Raw genomic sequence first — 14,401 nt, forward strand, 5'->3', positions numbered from 1 at the left:
AATTTTTTTTTTTAACTGAACAGGTACTAGAAAAGTCAAGTATATGTAATTCAAGACACTTTGTCTGAAAGCAGAGATTCCTTCTTTTTTTTTTTTTTTTTTTTTCAAATGTATCAGCTGCTTTCATTGGCTCTTGGTTTGCCATTTAAAATGGCGTCTTCATAACATGTCTCTGGGCGGAATCGAACTCTCTGACAGGATTTCTCAAAACCTACTTGTTGCTTGTTTACGAGGTTAGTTGATAAGGCATCATTGGTATCTATTCACTACAGCCACGTGCTATGATGTTGACAATGGGTTTCCGAGAGACCTGTAAGCTTCGTGTCATCAACACGGGAGTGAAAGCAAGACGTTGACAGTAAAATTTTTTTAAAAAAGAATGTTGTTCCCAACAGTTAATATAGATGAACAACTTCCTTTCTTTAAAGGGGCACTGAATTAAATTTACTCATAAAGTTTAGTTTATCCGTACAAGTCAGACTGTGGAAACAGTTGCATAATATATTCAGAAAGTTTGGAGGAGCTTCAAGGCTGAGAAAATAACCTTGATTATGTCATTATGATGTCACAAGTTATTTCAACAAAGGCTTGGAGACCCCCCCCCCCCCCAAAAAAAAAACAAAAAAACAAAGAAAACAAGAAAAACCTGCACTACAAACTGGAGGCGTTAGAGTTTTAAAGACGTCAGCTTTTACTAGCCAGGGGAGTTTACTAGAAGATGGCATTGAGTTGCATCATGGGAAATGGATTTGTTGTAGTTTGAGCCGGACTAGGGACTAAAGGTGAGGATGTCCCAACCTCTTCTGCACACAAACTATTATTTCGTGTCTCTCTTAAGCCTCAAATCTTTCTGGAACTGCAGTACTAAAATCACTGCAGTGCCCTTTTGATCTTTAGAGATGTTTTTGAGTCAAATTTCCCCACACTGTAATGTACCATTATCATCCTCTCCCACTAAAGCAAAGGCACCATGTTTATTGTTCGACAAGACCCTACGGTTCCTTGGATAAACATGGACTACAACAGATAATATATGACAAAAAAAACAACAACAATGAGTGAGGTCCACAGTTTCATGTGCGACTCCGTTCTGTTGTGAGCATTGACTAAGAAATAACATCTTTGTTGATCTCCCATGACAACAGACCACAGTAGGATTGTTATTGCCAGCTGAAAATGTTGGTTCAGCCCGTGCCTCCAGCTCAGCAATCTGTGTTGAAGCAAACACCCAGCATACCAGTTCAACCGCCAATACGGGGGCTTTATCGTTTTCTTGTCCTTTTGTCGCATCTTGAACCTATGTCACACTTACTATGGACCACACGTGCACATAAACTGCTCCGCCTAAGAGACCTATCCCCACATCTTTTCGAAATTTCAAATGGCCTGTTAGTCTTGATAATTGAAATCTGTATAAGGCACATACACTATGTTACAGTATAAAATATAGTCGACCAGCTTTTGTAAGGCCAGAAATACAGTAAATACAAAATAGTTCACAATTCCTATAATAAGGATCCTTGAAAGACAGATTTGTTAATGTCAACTCTTTCCTCTGTAGTGCTTTAGATCTGAAATATTTAAACACGATGGGTACTCCTCTTCCTTTAAAGACACGGTTTACAACACTAGGCCCCGTTTAAAAAAAAAGAAAAAAAGAATGCAAGTGTAAAGTTAATTCATCATCACTTTCAATATATCCATGAATCTTGAGCATTACCGCGTCACCAATCAGCTCTTCTGTATTACAACTTTCTCTCAACCTACCAGAAATTCATTGCAGTTCTCCAAAGCTTCACCTCCCTCTAGACACTCTTTACGCTGCAATTAGCTGTTGGACATAGTTTTTTTTTTTGTGTGTGTGTGTTTTTTGAAGGGTGCAAGTTTCCATCTTGCGTCTCTTGACTTGTCTTGTCTCAGGCTGCCCGGCATCATCTGGTATTAAAATTAACGTCTTTCAGAATGTCTTTCAACAAAACATCGCATTTTACAAATTTATGGTTAAAAACTAATCCGGCTTCACACGAACGATTCAACCTCTAAAATTAGGTTTGATAACACAAATCAGACTGTTCCATGCAGTTCACTTTTTCTCCTATTGAAAAAGAAAATACACGGACAGCAAAATTATTATTTACTATTACCATCGCCAACAATATTTCCTGCAGCTTCTTCTCGGTTGACCCTTCGTTTAATTTGAAATGAAAGAAACCCAATTTACCCAACAAGCCTCTGTATCCAACACTATGGATTATTAGGAATTTGCGGGGCAACAAAAATACTCCAGGGAGGGTGAATGAAACCTTATGTTAGCAATGCATAGCTCTAGCTGAGGAACGACTACACAACTGAACCTACAGTAGTTTCTAAAGACACGTGGAAGCAGTTACACAATGTGATATACAAACATACAAAAAAAAAAAAAAAAAAAAAATTCTTTATGTCCCAGTTAAAATTCAAATTGCACACTAGACAACAAGAAAATAAATAGGCCAAACGTAAGCTAGGGATGTATGGCACATTATCCCTCAGTTAATTCACAGTTAATAAGATGTGCTGTTGACCCTAACACGGCACGACGTCAAAGGCCTCGTGTATGTTACAACCATCGTGAGAGGCCCCGGTTAAACGTTCATCACGACACCCTTCACTGGGCAGAAAAATGGAAAGCAGATCTCTGTAAACACAAAGCCAACAAAACCCCCGAGGTGAGGTATCCATTGAACCCAATATTGTCAGTGGCACATGAATTTTCTTGTTAAACACTGAGTTGGACTAATTGGATTGTTTGGTTTCTGACACGCGCAGCATGAAAAAAAAAAAAAAAAAAAGTCACCGATTTCGGCAATTGTTTTCTTTTACTGAAGAACACTTCGAGAGATAGAGGTGACCCTCTCGTTCCTGGATGTAATCTTCCATGATGTCGTTGAAAAATAAAATACAACAACTAAAATCCGTGCCCCCGCGGGTGATCAGAAGGTTTGATTTCTGTTGGAGAAAAGGAAGGCGACAGAGAAAAAGGATTAGAGCTACCGTCTATAGTGGAGGCTTCTGAGACGCAAGAGGAGAAGACGTGAGGAGGAAAGGACGCCGTGTTATGTGCAGGGCGAAGTTGTGGGAAACCTGGTCACGGAGGACGTTAAAAGCCTCGATGGTGGACGAGTGATAGGGCTTGGCTTGGGGACACAGAGGTTGCTCTCTGCCTCTGAGTAAAGATGATTATTGCACACGGCGGCAGTAGTAGCCAAGGACTTTACATTTCTCGCACAGGTGTTGTGGGTGCTCCTTGCTCTGGTCAGACACATCCAGGCCGTCCGGCTTCTCTAAAGGCCGCTGAGGATACAAGCAGAGGGCCAAGAATGAGTCACATTAAATACTTAAGAAAGTAAACCAAGCAGCAAACACACAGCAAAAAAAAAAAAATAAAACTCCTATGTTTGCAAGCAGTTATTTTGGCAATGGATTCAGCTCAGCTATACGCCTAACTACTTTGGCTTCCAACACTACTTATATTCTTCAGGCCAGACGTGTACTAAACACAATTAGTTGCAGAGATATGGCAATGCACCATCAGCTGTGGAAACTTGCAGTGCTTTTTAACAACTTGGTATTAAAGAAAAAGATCCAACATGCATTCGGTCATGATGACCTGTATGGAAATATCAGCTTCGGCATTAGCTTTCTTGGATTTGTTATTGAGGACAAAGGGAATCTTTCTGCGCCAGCACGTTTGGAGGTTATTTTAACAGTCCATCTGGAAAATTTTACTTCTCATCTATTGTTCTTTGCTTGTTAGACCTTTTTTACAAAACCATAATTTATTCCAAGCGGTCTAACTAAAAGGAAACCAGGTTACCATGGGTCACTACAAGGAGATATTTCAGTCGTCCACTAATGAGTCTGCCAGAAAGTATTGAGACTTTACTATTGCTGCGTCAAAGAGATTAGGTCCTTGAGGGAAGCTGGAAAATCTGATGTATATTTTATGGGGTCCCCTCAGTGGTTAGAGGGAGCCGGGTTCACGCCCCTGGGCTGCAGGCATCTTCCCCGCTGGGCTGTCCTTGAGCAAGAAACTCAAGAAGCTCGAGGTAGTCTAGATTCTGTAGGTGAAGCTGCAGTCTGAGCCCCTTTTGTTCGGAGGTAGTGACAAGAAAAGGTTCTAACTGCGATCAATATTGTACAACTTTAGTTATGCGTTTGGCACAATAGTAGGACTCAAATGAAATAACTTTAGTTTTGTCCGGACTAAGGGTGTAGAACTGGTTTCATATGAGTTAAGGACACAATGTACAGTATACCCGTACAGAGAGCGGAGGAGGGCGAACGCAGACCAGGCAAATCCAGAAATAAAGGAAAGCACATGGATATTCTAATTGCCAGGCAGTCTCTATGAAATATAATGAACAAGCATCTTTGCATTGATCAGCCAAATCTCTTTCGGCTCACAAAATTGAATCGGCTACAGCGTGAGGATTCATAAATATTTCCCATCAAAGCGGAACAAATATTTAATACATGTGAACGGGACTGGAAAATACATATTCATTTCATTTTGGGGAATCCACAGCAAGGGGAAGGAGCTGTGCAGAGCTCTTTGATACTCGAGGACACAGAGGTTAGTGGTCCATTTCAAACGCTGACAGGAGGGGAAATATGTTAAGTGGGTGACATTGCAAATGCAGGGAATTTGCTTGCCTGTGTGCAGCTTTGCCACAAGACCGATGCAAAGAGGAGGGAGGTTTTCTCACCAGTGAATCCAGTGGAACAAAATGGGTATGACTGAGAAATACTTTAGTGCTGGCAACGTGAATGCAGTCTTCCATTTACGCTATGTAGATATACAGTAGAGTTAATAGTCTCAGATGTTGTGACTCCCTGCCAGACATTTAGGATAAATTTGTCATGCAATGCCCCTTTCCTGCTTCATTTCATGTACAGGAAGTGTTAACAGAGAGGAGCCTGGTCAGCCGTGGTATTCGGAGAACGAGCAGGGCCTTAAGCAGTAATCCTAATTTTATTTCAGGAATCGGAATTGAAAGAATGTGGAAACGCATAAATATTAAAAGATGAAGTGTTGAGGATAAATATATCTCTAGCTGAAAGAAAAAAAGAAAAAAGAAAGTGGATTCCTTCTGCATCTCTGAACTCAACAGGCTGCGAGGAACATTTGAGGGTAAGCCGAACAGACAGTTCACCAGCATGTTAATTCTCTGTGTGAGTGTTGTTTGGAAAAACACTCCACAGAGTCTTGGTTAATATGACTTTGCTTTCTTATTAAATGTGAGAGAAACTTCTCCAACTGTAAACCTCAATTCCCTCTGAGTTAGTTTGTGTCTGTGAGCCATTAATAATGAAATGTTTGTAATAAGATTGGATGACGTTCAGTAAATAATCCCCAAATTTTATCAGTTAGGAAATGTAATTAGTTTATTCAGTACTGGTTTATGACCAAGACAATTGTTTAGTGATATGTTTCCTATTTCATCTTAATGATGCCATCTGGAATATCGTCGGGACAACACACAAACCAGAGTCTGAACTCTGATCGCTTTGGTTGTCATGGTCCAATCTTCCACTTAAGCTGTACGAGTAATGTGTTTTACTTGACTGTACATTCTCAGATGGTCATTGTCATAATGTGGGTTAAAGTACCTGTTTGTGTGGATAGACATTGATGTGACATTTGATACATTCTTGTCCCATGTTGGCCCAGGAGTTGCCACTCATCCACTTCCTCTTACACTTGGGGCACTTGTACTCTCCAAAGCATCTCTTCTTCCCCTGGTAGGGTGTCAGTCCTTCGCCTTTGGGTCTGGCCTGTAAAGAATAAGGCACGGGGAATTATTGCTGAGTTCAAAATGGGTTGTGTTTACCGTGTTCACGAGAAGAGTCCATATAAACGCCACACTCTTTTGTTATTCACGACATCGGAACTTGAAACGTTCGTTGTACCCCGAGTTCACAAGTTCACGGAAAAGGCACAGGCTCTAGAAGTTCAAGTTTTGTTGGATGTGAAGCTAATAAATTCAATTTTTTAGTCACGTACAGTTTTTCTTTGTTAATCAATAATACGTCTGAGAAAAATGTTGATGTTTCACCGGCCTTATCTTCTCCCTCTGTCATTGAGTACGTCCATGTAGAGAGGTTTGGGAGAGCAGGTTTTTGCAGACTGAACCACTTCTCAGCTGCAGATGATTCTCCTAACAACCCACTAATGCTGCAGCCAGAAGAAAACAGGGAGGAGCCATCGCACAGTGCAGAGGGACATTTTTAAGACAACCTATTGCATTCACAGCTGGACAATAACGGTGAGGTGACAGCAGGGTGTGTCCATCCTCGTCGTACTACATCCGAACTTCATCATACAGAAAACTCCTGCGCACAGTTTTGGCACAATGTGCGGAAGTGTAATTGACATTTACTTCCATTACAGCCGAGTTAAATTGCTCCTCTGATTCTCGTGAGGGAGATGATTACAAACATTCAGTCAGCCATGAAAAAAAACCGTCCTAGCCCGAGGGCAATATTGTTGCGAGGAGACGCCCCTATGACTTCATGTTGGCAACTTTATTTAGGCCACTAAAACAGCGTTGAGGGAAAAGACACATTTTTTTTTTCCCCCCTAAAAGCCTGTGACAATCAAACGAGGTGCTGATGTCATCAAAAGGTTAAATCAAAATCAAACTGTCCTCCATCCTGCCAAAAGAAACCAAATGTACACTGATTAGTAAGTTTGTCAGAGCTTGTCATTATCAATTTAATCTTTGTCGTTGAAAAAAAAGAAAGAAAAATAAGCCCAGAAGTTGTATTTTCCTACTGACAGCCATTATCAGTCTGGGAGTGGTTATTTTGATAAACAAAATTCTTCATTTGGAGGATAAAGCTGCAAATGGAACAGCGAGGAATTTTGCTATTTTATCTTAAACTTTGAAAATGCTTCCTTGCTTAAAAGAAAATCTGATATGACAGAAAGAAGTAATCTTAATGCAGAGCATGCAGCTGACGGCAGCTTTCCAGAAAGTTAGGAAACGTTCTGCCTTCAAAGTGAAATCCGACCGGTCCAGTCCGTTCCTGATTGCCCTGCGAGATTGCAGATTGTTTTCATAATCACTTTAACATTGGTTGCAGATTTTGGGATGGATGTCGAGGGTACGGCGCGATGAGAGTGAGAGGAGGGGTACAATCTGTATCCCTGGTCTTCCCTTATTTTGTCCCAGCCCACGTATGAGTAATAAAAACTTTAATCAGCAGCATATGGCGCTTTCCAAACAGACGTCAGCACTTTGCATCAGCACCAGTGAGCCAACACTAAGTATGAGCGGCTGTGCTTCAATCCGGCTCCTCAACTGCATGACCTCAACCCCACTGTCAGCTTTGCATCTCCCACTGTGACAGCATGCAGGCTGGAAAATCTGACTTCTGCTGGCCTGCACCACGCCACTCCAAGTATACCGACACCGTTGTCTTGATGCAATCAATGGGCGGTCTTGAAGACAATGCCATGGCAACATGATATTTGGATGCCTTCCTACAAATGATCTAGTTACAATATGATCCAACTATAAACAGGCTGCCATTCTTACTCCAAAATACCCCAAAAAACACTTTTTCAAAAGTTTCTGCTTCAGTAATACAAACCCCTATTACATCCAACAAAGAATATTTTACCGTTTTGAGTTTAAAGATAAACTATAATCGGAGTACCAGGCGTACTTCCAAAAGGTCCAGCCTTAACCCTCGTTAGTCATTTTTGAAATTTGAACATGGTCAGTGATAATTGCCATTTACAGCTGTTTGTTCGAATGTAAAAGATCTCCCCCTAACACCGCAGCCAGGACTCAGCAGGATAGAAACAGCACTCAACCTCCTCATGACCATTCCTCTCTTGCTCCATGCTGTTTCCAGGGTCTGGCCTTGGCCTTTGGCTGCACATCGTGCTCTGTCTGCAGCTGAGATCTTTCAGATTAGCAAAAGCTCCCTTTGCAATCAGTGTGAAGGTGCTTCCATTGTGTGTGTGTGTGTGTGTGTGTGTGTGACCGATCTGTCTAGTCCAGACGAAAAAGCAGATGCAATATTGACAGATTGATTAGTTGCTGACTTTCAAGGTTAAATTAGTTTTCAAATTCAAGAAAGGTGTATATGCGAGGCGTGACAACAAAATTTCAGCGACTGTGACTGAAGCAACCAAAGTTAGCATCTGATTTAAATCTGTCTGCCATGACCTTCAAAGTAGTCCCCTTGTGCAGCGACACACCGCTTCCAGAAACTCCTGCTGCGCTTGGAACGCTCTCTGGAAGTCCCATTCAGTAAGCACGTCGAGCACCATCTGCAATTCGCGCTGGATGTCCCTTTACCCTTCAACTTGAACTTGCTTTTGAGGAACGGATGGAAGTCGCAGGGAGCCAAATCCAGCGAGTAGAGACGATTGTGTCGTTGGGGATGAGTAACGTGTGTTTTCAATGTTCAATGAGCGAGCGTGTTGTCATTGTTGGACAACCAAATGCTGTCGTGCCGCAGTTTGTGTCGATCCCCTCAGACGCCTCAGAGCATCACAGTTGGAGTCGGCGTTGACAGCCTGACCCCGAGGGACAAATTCACGACGCTCAGCCCTGCGAAAGTAAAAGAAAACCACCGGCTTTTAGTCCTGCCCCATGACCCGATACACCTTCAGTGACATTCTGCCCCTCGTGAGTGTCACTCGCAACACCTCGCCTGACTCACAGATTTTGCCCTAAATTTTCGGAAGCGTTTTGAGGTTTTTTTTGTCGCTGAATTCCTGAATTTTACACAAAATCGGATTTGCGCTCTCTGCTCACGTCCATGGTGACGTGAAAAATGTACAGACTCCACTGCTCACAAAACGGTGTACAACTCTGGTGCTGTTTTTGATCAAGCAACGTAACTTGGAATACTCCCGGAGGTCAAAAGTTCCCCCTGCTCGGTGCACGCAACGGTGCTGCAATCAGTTCGCTGCAATCAGTCTGAAAGGTTTTTGATTGCCCAGAGTATATGCATTTACAACTGAGGGTTTTAACTGTTATCTAAAAATTAATCAGTAACTATTTTAATGATCATTGTTTCATTTATTGCGGTCATTTCTCAAAGAACAATGTCAAATATTCACTGGTTCCGCCCTTACAAATAAACCTCATGTGAAGCCCGTATTTTGACAATGGGAAACTTGGTTTTGAAAGATTTTCATGGTTTATGTGCGAAGGCCATGTAGAAACCCATGTAAAAACCGTTCCACATATTTTCCCTGTTATCATGTTGCATAATGTAGTAAACGTGTCCCATGTGGAAAACATGGGAAACTTGTGGGTTTTTTTCTGTGAGGGTGTCTCCCCAATGAGGCTTTGAAGCTTTTTTTTTTTTGTCTTTTATGATAGTAATTAGAAATTACAATGTGCATTTTTCATTTTCACATTTTATGGATAAAATATTTCGTTGATTCATTAGTTAATCAGTAATGGAATAATTAGTCTGAGATCTGCGTACTGTAGGTACTGTAAATCTGTTGCGTTTGAATAACAAGAAAGTAAAGCAGCGGATACATTATGAATATGAACAGTAAGTTGGTAAAAATGCCAAAAAAAACAACAAATGGAAAAAGTAATGACTATGCCAATTTCTTATGTCACTTCTGCCTTTCAAATCACGCCTGTGTGCAATTAAGATTTGCACGACTGCTCGGTACTCCAGAACTTACTTGGACATTTGGAGTCCTAAATCTGAGTACTGCTCTCACATTGTGGTCAGTTGTTGTCAGGCCATTGCAACAGGCTGCCTCTCATGGAGGTCTCAGATGAAGAGCGAGTTTAGGTTGTGAAGTCATGAACTTTACACGCAATGGACATTCCAGCGGACACTCAAGCATGTGGGAACCAATATCCCAATAACATCTGGAGTGTTGTGCCACCGCTGTCAGCAGAGGCAGGCTGAGAAAAGCAACAACACTTGAGCCAGCAGCTAATGTAAAGCTTTGGGTTCCTTCGCACAGACATACACACATACAAGGCCTGTCCTTCCGTTTACATCGGTGCAGTGGATTATAGATGAAAACATTCAGCTGTAAACACTAGAATGATTGAGTCAATGTTTTAGTTAGGCTTCATTTCCAGTAAAATAATCTTTTAAGCAGCATTTACAAACTCTTCACAGTACGCACAGTACGATGACTAATTTACGGTAACGGCGTCATCACCCCACGCAGCACTGGAGATGGGCTTACACGGGAGGATGTATTTTGTTTTATCTTTGCTCTCCACAAATAAAGCCCTTCTAGCTCGTGCCAAGGTAAAAAGCTAAATGGACATATCAGAGTGATTTCAAGCATTTTGGGTGGAAGCAAAGCTTTGAAACAGGAGAATTAGTTGATGGTGTTCGTGCCAGGAAGCGACAAGTGTTGTTCCTCATATTACTTTGACAGTGCCGGTTTGGTCAGTGTTTGTTTAAGTCCCCAAGGCCAGAGCCCTGCGTGTTGAGATAAGGGTCAGTTTGTGTGTAGAGGACAGTGCCCCTAGAGAAGACAGTGCAGCTCCATAACCACACCACTTCCTCCTCTGGTCCGGATCACAGCAGGGACTCATCATATCACACACGCACATGCACACACACTACGGGTCAGTGATCTGTCAAATGAAGCATATACACACACGTGATACACACATTCACTGATGCAGTGTCGACACAAAACATGGCCACACACAGGCACAAGCAAACACTGACATAATGCCTCTATCTGCTCTTGTCCCCTTTAGCACGCACACACACACACGCACGCACGCACGCACACACGCACGCACACACACACACACACACACACACTCAAGAAATTCCTCAGCCACAGGTTTTCATACACTCTTGAGACACAACTGGAAAGTCTCAGAGCACAGTTTCCTGCACTACTCCCACTCAGAGTTTCACCCCTGCAACAAGAACACAGATCACTCTTTGGCTCATATCGCAGGATTAATGAGCTCACAAACTGCGTGAAATAGAATAAACAGAGCAGCGCAAGAGATAGTAAAACAAGAAAGGGAGACAAAAATTAGACACAAGAGGACGAGATGAATGCGAAAGCTCATCAAGACCGAGATGGAATTAACATCAGCACATCAGCGTTGAATATTTAAAACGGCCTCCTGCTCCTCGAGGATTCTGCAACAAAGGGGATCTGAAAACCTGCTGGTCTGGAATCAAGACTCCTAATATCCACACACACAGGGAGAGAAAAGGAAAGCGGACGAATACCGCGAGCCCGACTCGGGCAACTGTGGAGAGACCCTCCAATCAGCCCCTCTCAGGAGGGTGGAGGAACGGAAGGATAAACTGAGAAAAAAAAGAGAGGAGGAGGAGGAAATCTAAATCCAAAGCAGATGGCCTCCATAGGGGCAGAACACGAGGAACACTGAGAGCCGTCGTAAAATTGCTGCTCTGCTTTCAATTAGGCCATACATTTCAGTGACATAGAGAGAGAGAGAGCGAGAGAGAGAGAGAGAGAGAGAGAGCCGGGGAATAAAACAGTGTTAACAAACCGCTGGAGCTCTGGCCACAACTACAGTGGATTGGACTCATTATCATGTGGAGGAATGCACAGACGATTCACTGGCGGGGTGGAATTAAAAGACACATGTTGCACAAGCCGAATAATATTAGGAATCTGAAGCATGTGCACAATTGCAGGTAGATTACTGAATTTGAAGAGGTATGTTTAAGTGAGCGACCCGCGTCTAGACAACACCCGCTGGGATGTCTTAAAATTTCAGGGTAAATCAGGTAACACTGTGAAATTGATTAAACGGTATGTAGCCCAGGCATCCGACTCTGACACTGCAGTTTGAATATCATTTTTGCCACAAAACCGTATTGAAACTCTGCTCCAGTGTAAATCGTACAAAGATGTCTATTACTGACCACTGGAAAAAATGTGGTCCAAACCACTGTCTGAGACCTAAAGGTGATCTTGCCTTTGTGTTGATCTGACCAGTAGAGAGACACCAGACTGTACATGCTCAGACGCTCGCCCAAAAACAAAACCCGTAATCCGCCGTCTCCAGCAACAGGATAGGTTAGCCTTGGTTTAATATTAGGTATCTCGTCCAAGCCGAACCCTAAGAGGAATCATTGTAGTAACCGCTCCTTTCAAGGTTGTGGAAAAGGGATTTCATGCTTTCTGGACATATTAGAGGGCACATCTACCTAAAGTTGATTTTGACTGCATATATCGTTCACAGTCACCCGCAGACAACAAATATGCGGGTACAGCGCTGATAGTAAAGCTTGGGCTGTGAAGTAAAGCTGCATGCCTTTTAGCGGTTGCTCCTCTTCGATGAGAAAACAAGGGATTCGGTGGGTAAAACAACTTTGAGGTTTTGGAAAATGCTTGGTAGCAATTGTATATGATTACTATTGTGGCGTAGGGTCTGTTGGCAAATACAGCGCAGCTACTCATGAATAATGCAGATTCTCTGAATGTTTGAAATTTCTTCAAATACACCACACCATTTCAACAGAGAAATGAAGGTTTGTTTGTGTCTGAAAAAACATAAAGGAATCAACTATATTCTTTCTTTGTAATGCTTTTCGAACCAAAACTATAAAGGTACAATTTGTAAAACGTAAACCCCATAATGAATGCCACTTTGTACACTAGGGGTCAGCGTTTCGGTGCAATGGCGCAATGGTCCACCGTGATTTGTCCCAGTATGCCCGATGGTCAGTACATCAATGATGTTATAATATTAGCTGGTTTTATAAAGTTGTCATTACATAGCCACCATTAGCTCTAACAACTGTTTACTCACCAAAAATGTAGTGAGTTTACATTACATTACATTACATTTCATTTTGCTGACGCTTTTATCCAAAGCGACTTACAATAAGTGCATTTCAACCATGAGGGTACAAAACAAGAAATCAAGAATCAAAGAAAGATAGAAAGAAAGAAAGAATCAAGAAAATACAATTTTCTTCAAGAAAGCCAAACTACAAAATGCCATCAGTGAATGTCATTTTAAGCGCTACTAAAGTTCTCCTGTTCAAGGTAAAGTCGGAAGAGGTGTGTTTTTAGTTTGCGGCGGAAGATGTGCAGAGTTTCCGCTGTCCCGACGTCGGTGGGGAGCTCATTCCACCATTTAGGAGCCGGGACAGCAACCAGTCGTGATTTTGTTGAGTGTTTAGCTCAGCGAGGGAGCGACCAGCCGATTGGTGGAAGCAGAGCGGAGGGAGCGGGCTGGGGTGTAAGGTTGGACCATGTCCTGGATGTACACCGGACCCGATCTGTTCGCAGCGCGGTACGCAAGTACCAATGTTTTGAAACGGATGCGGGCGGCTACTGGTAACCAGTGAAGGGAGGAGGAGGAGGAGGAGGAGGAGGAGGAGGAGGAGCGGAGTAGTGCGAGTTTAGCGTTAAACTGTGTTCCTTTACTCTTCAAGAGCTGTCTCCAAAGGTGGAAAGTAATGCAAATGTTAGCTCTTGTTTTGTTTCTAATTAGCCAAGAGTTTTTAGCCATTGTTGTGTTAATTGTTCTTTTGATTTTAACAAGAGGTTGGAGCACACTTACGTTTTCCTTCCTCTCGTGTTGGCCGAGGGCAGACTGGACGCTGCAGTGACTCATTATCCCATCTTGTGGTACAAAGTGGTATTACAAGACAGGACGTACCGGGGCTATCTAGTTAGCTTGCCAACTTCAGTAGATGTCTTTAACATGATGTCAGCACTGCTATTTCTTTACATTCTGTTTATGATTTTATTTTATTTTTTTAATGTTTTAAGCTAAAAACATCTTACATTTTTCCCCTTTAAACAAAGTTTCTTACTTTACAAAGCCAAAGCTCCTCCTTGCAATAGAGTTTACGATAATGTGCAATTCCTTTGTCGGATTTTAAGCTATTATCAACAAAAATGAAATTTTATGATCACTGAGACCCAGACAGGTCTCTGAGTCATAACATATGCTTCCAATTCACAAAAGAGAAACACACTGTAAAAGGAAGAGCCTGATGTTGTTAGTCAGACCACACCAGAAGGAACGGAGACATTTGTCAGGTCATTTGGGGAAAATAATTCTTTGAAAACAATTCTTGGTGCACAGATTGGTTTGGGTTGACCGCATCAAGGCAATTCAGATGTGAAAAACGAAAAGGATTTTTATTTTTAAATGCACGTACTTTCACATGCTGCATTATCTTATGTGGTATCTCTTTCCTCGTGACACCTAAAAGAAATACAAATTTAAAAAAAGGCGGAAGAGCACTCTCTGACCTTTATCATTCAGGATGACTCCTCTGCTTTGTCCGTTTCTTAGTTAAACCATTGCACCCACTTCAACCATCACTGCCTGCGTTGTCTGACATCACAGCAACGGCAGACTAAAGATCTGAGGACGCTGGTCGTCGG

The 14,401-nt window shown here is 42.2% G+C and overlaps 1 protein-coding gene across 1 annotated transcript in view; it reads right to left on the reverse strand.

The window, feature by feature from the left end:
* Positions 1-625: 625 nt before the first annotated feature.
* Positions 626-14,401, reverse strand: part of zcchc24 (zinc finger, CCHC domain containing 24) — a 34,297-nt gene continuing 20,521 nt past the window's right edge. Inside the window, exons 3-4 of the mRNA XM_069692759.1 lie at positions 5,653-5,817; positions 626-3,333 (exon numbers count right to left, since the gene is read on the reverse strand). Of these exons, the coding sequence (XP_069548860.1) occupies positions 3,220-3,333; positions 5,653-5,817 (279 nt within the window). The 3' untranslated portion in view covers positions 626-3,219. The remainder of the gene's footprint in view (positions 3,334-5,652; positions 5,818-14,401) is intronic.

The sequence above is a fragment of the Brachyistius frenatus genome, unplaced genomic scaffold (assembly GCF_029030835.1).
Source record: "Brachyistius frenatus isolate BFR_SWC_R1_liver_20210118 unplaced genomic scaffold, ASM2903083v1 Contig_13, whole genome shotgun sequence".
Lineage (NCBI taxonomy): Eukaryota > Metazoa > Chordata > Actinopteri > Embiotocidae > Brachyistius > Brachyistius frenatus.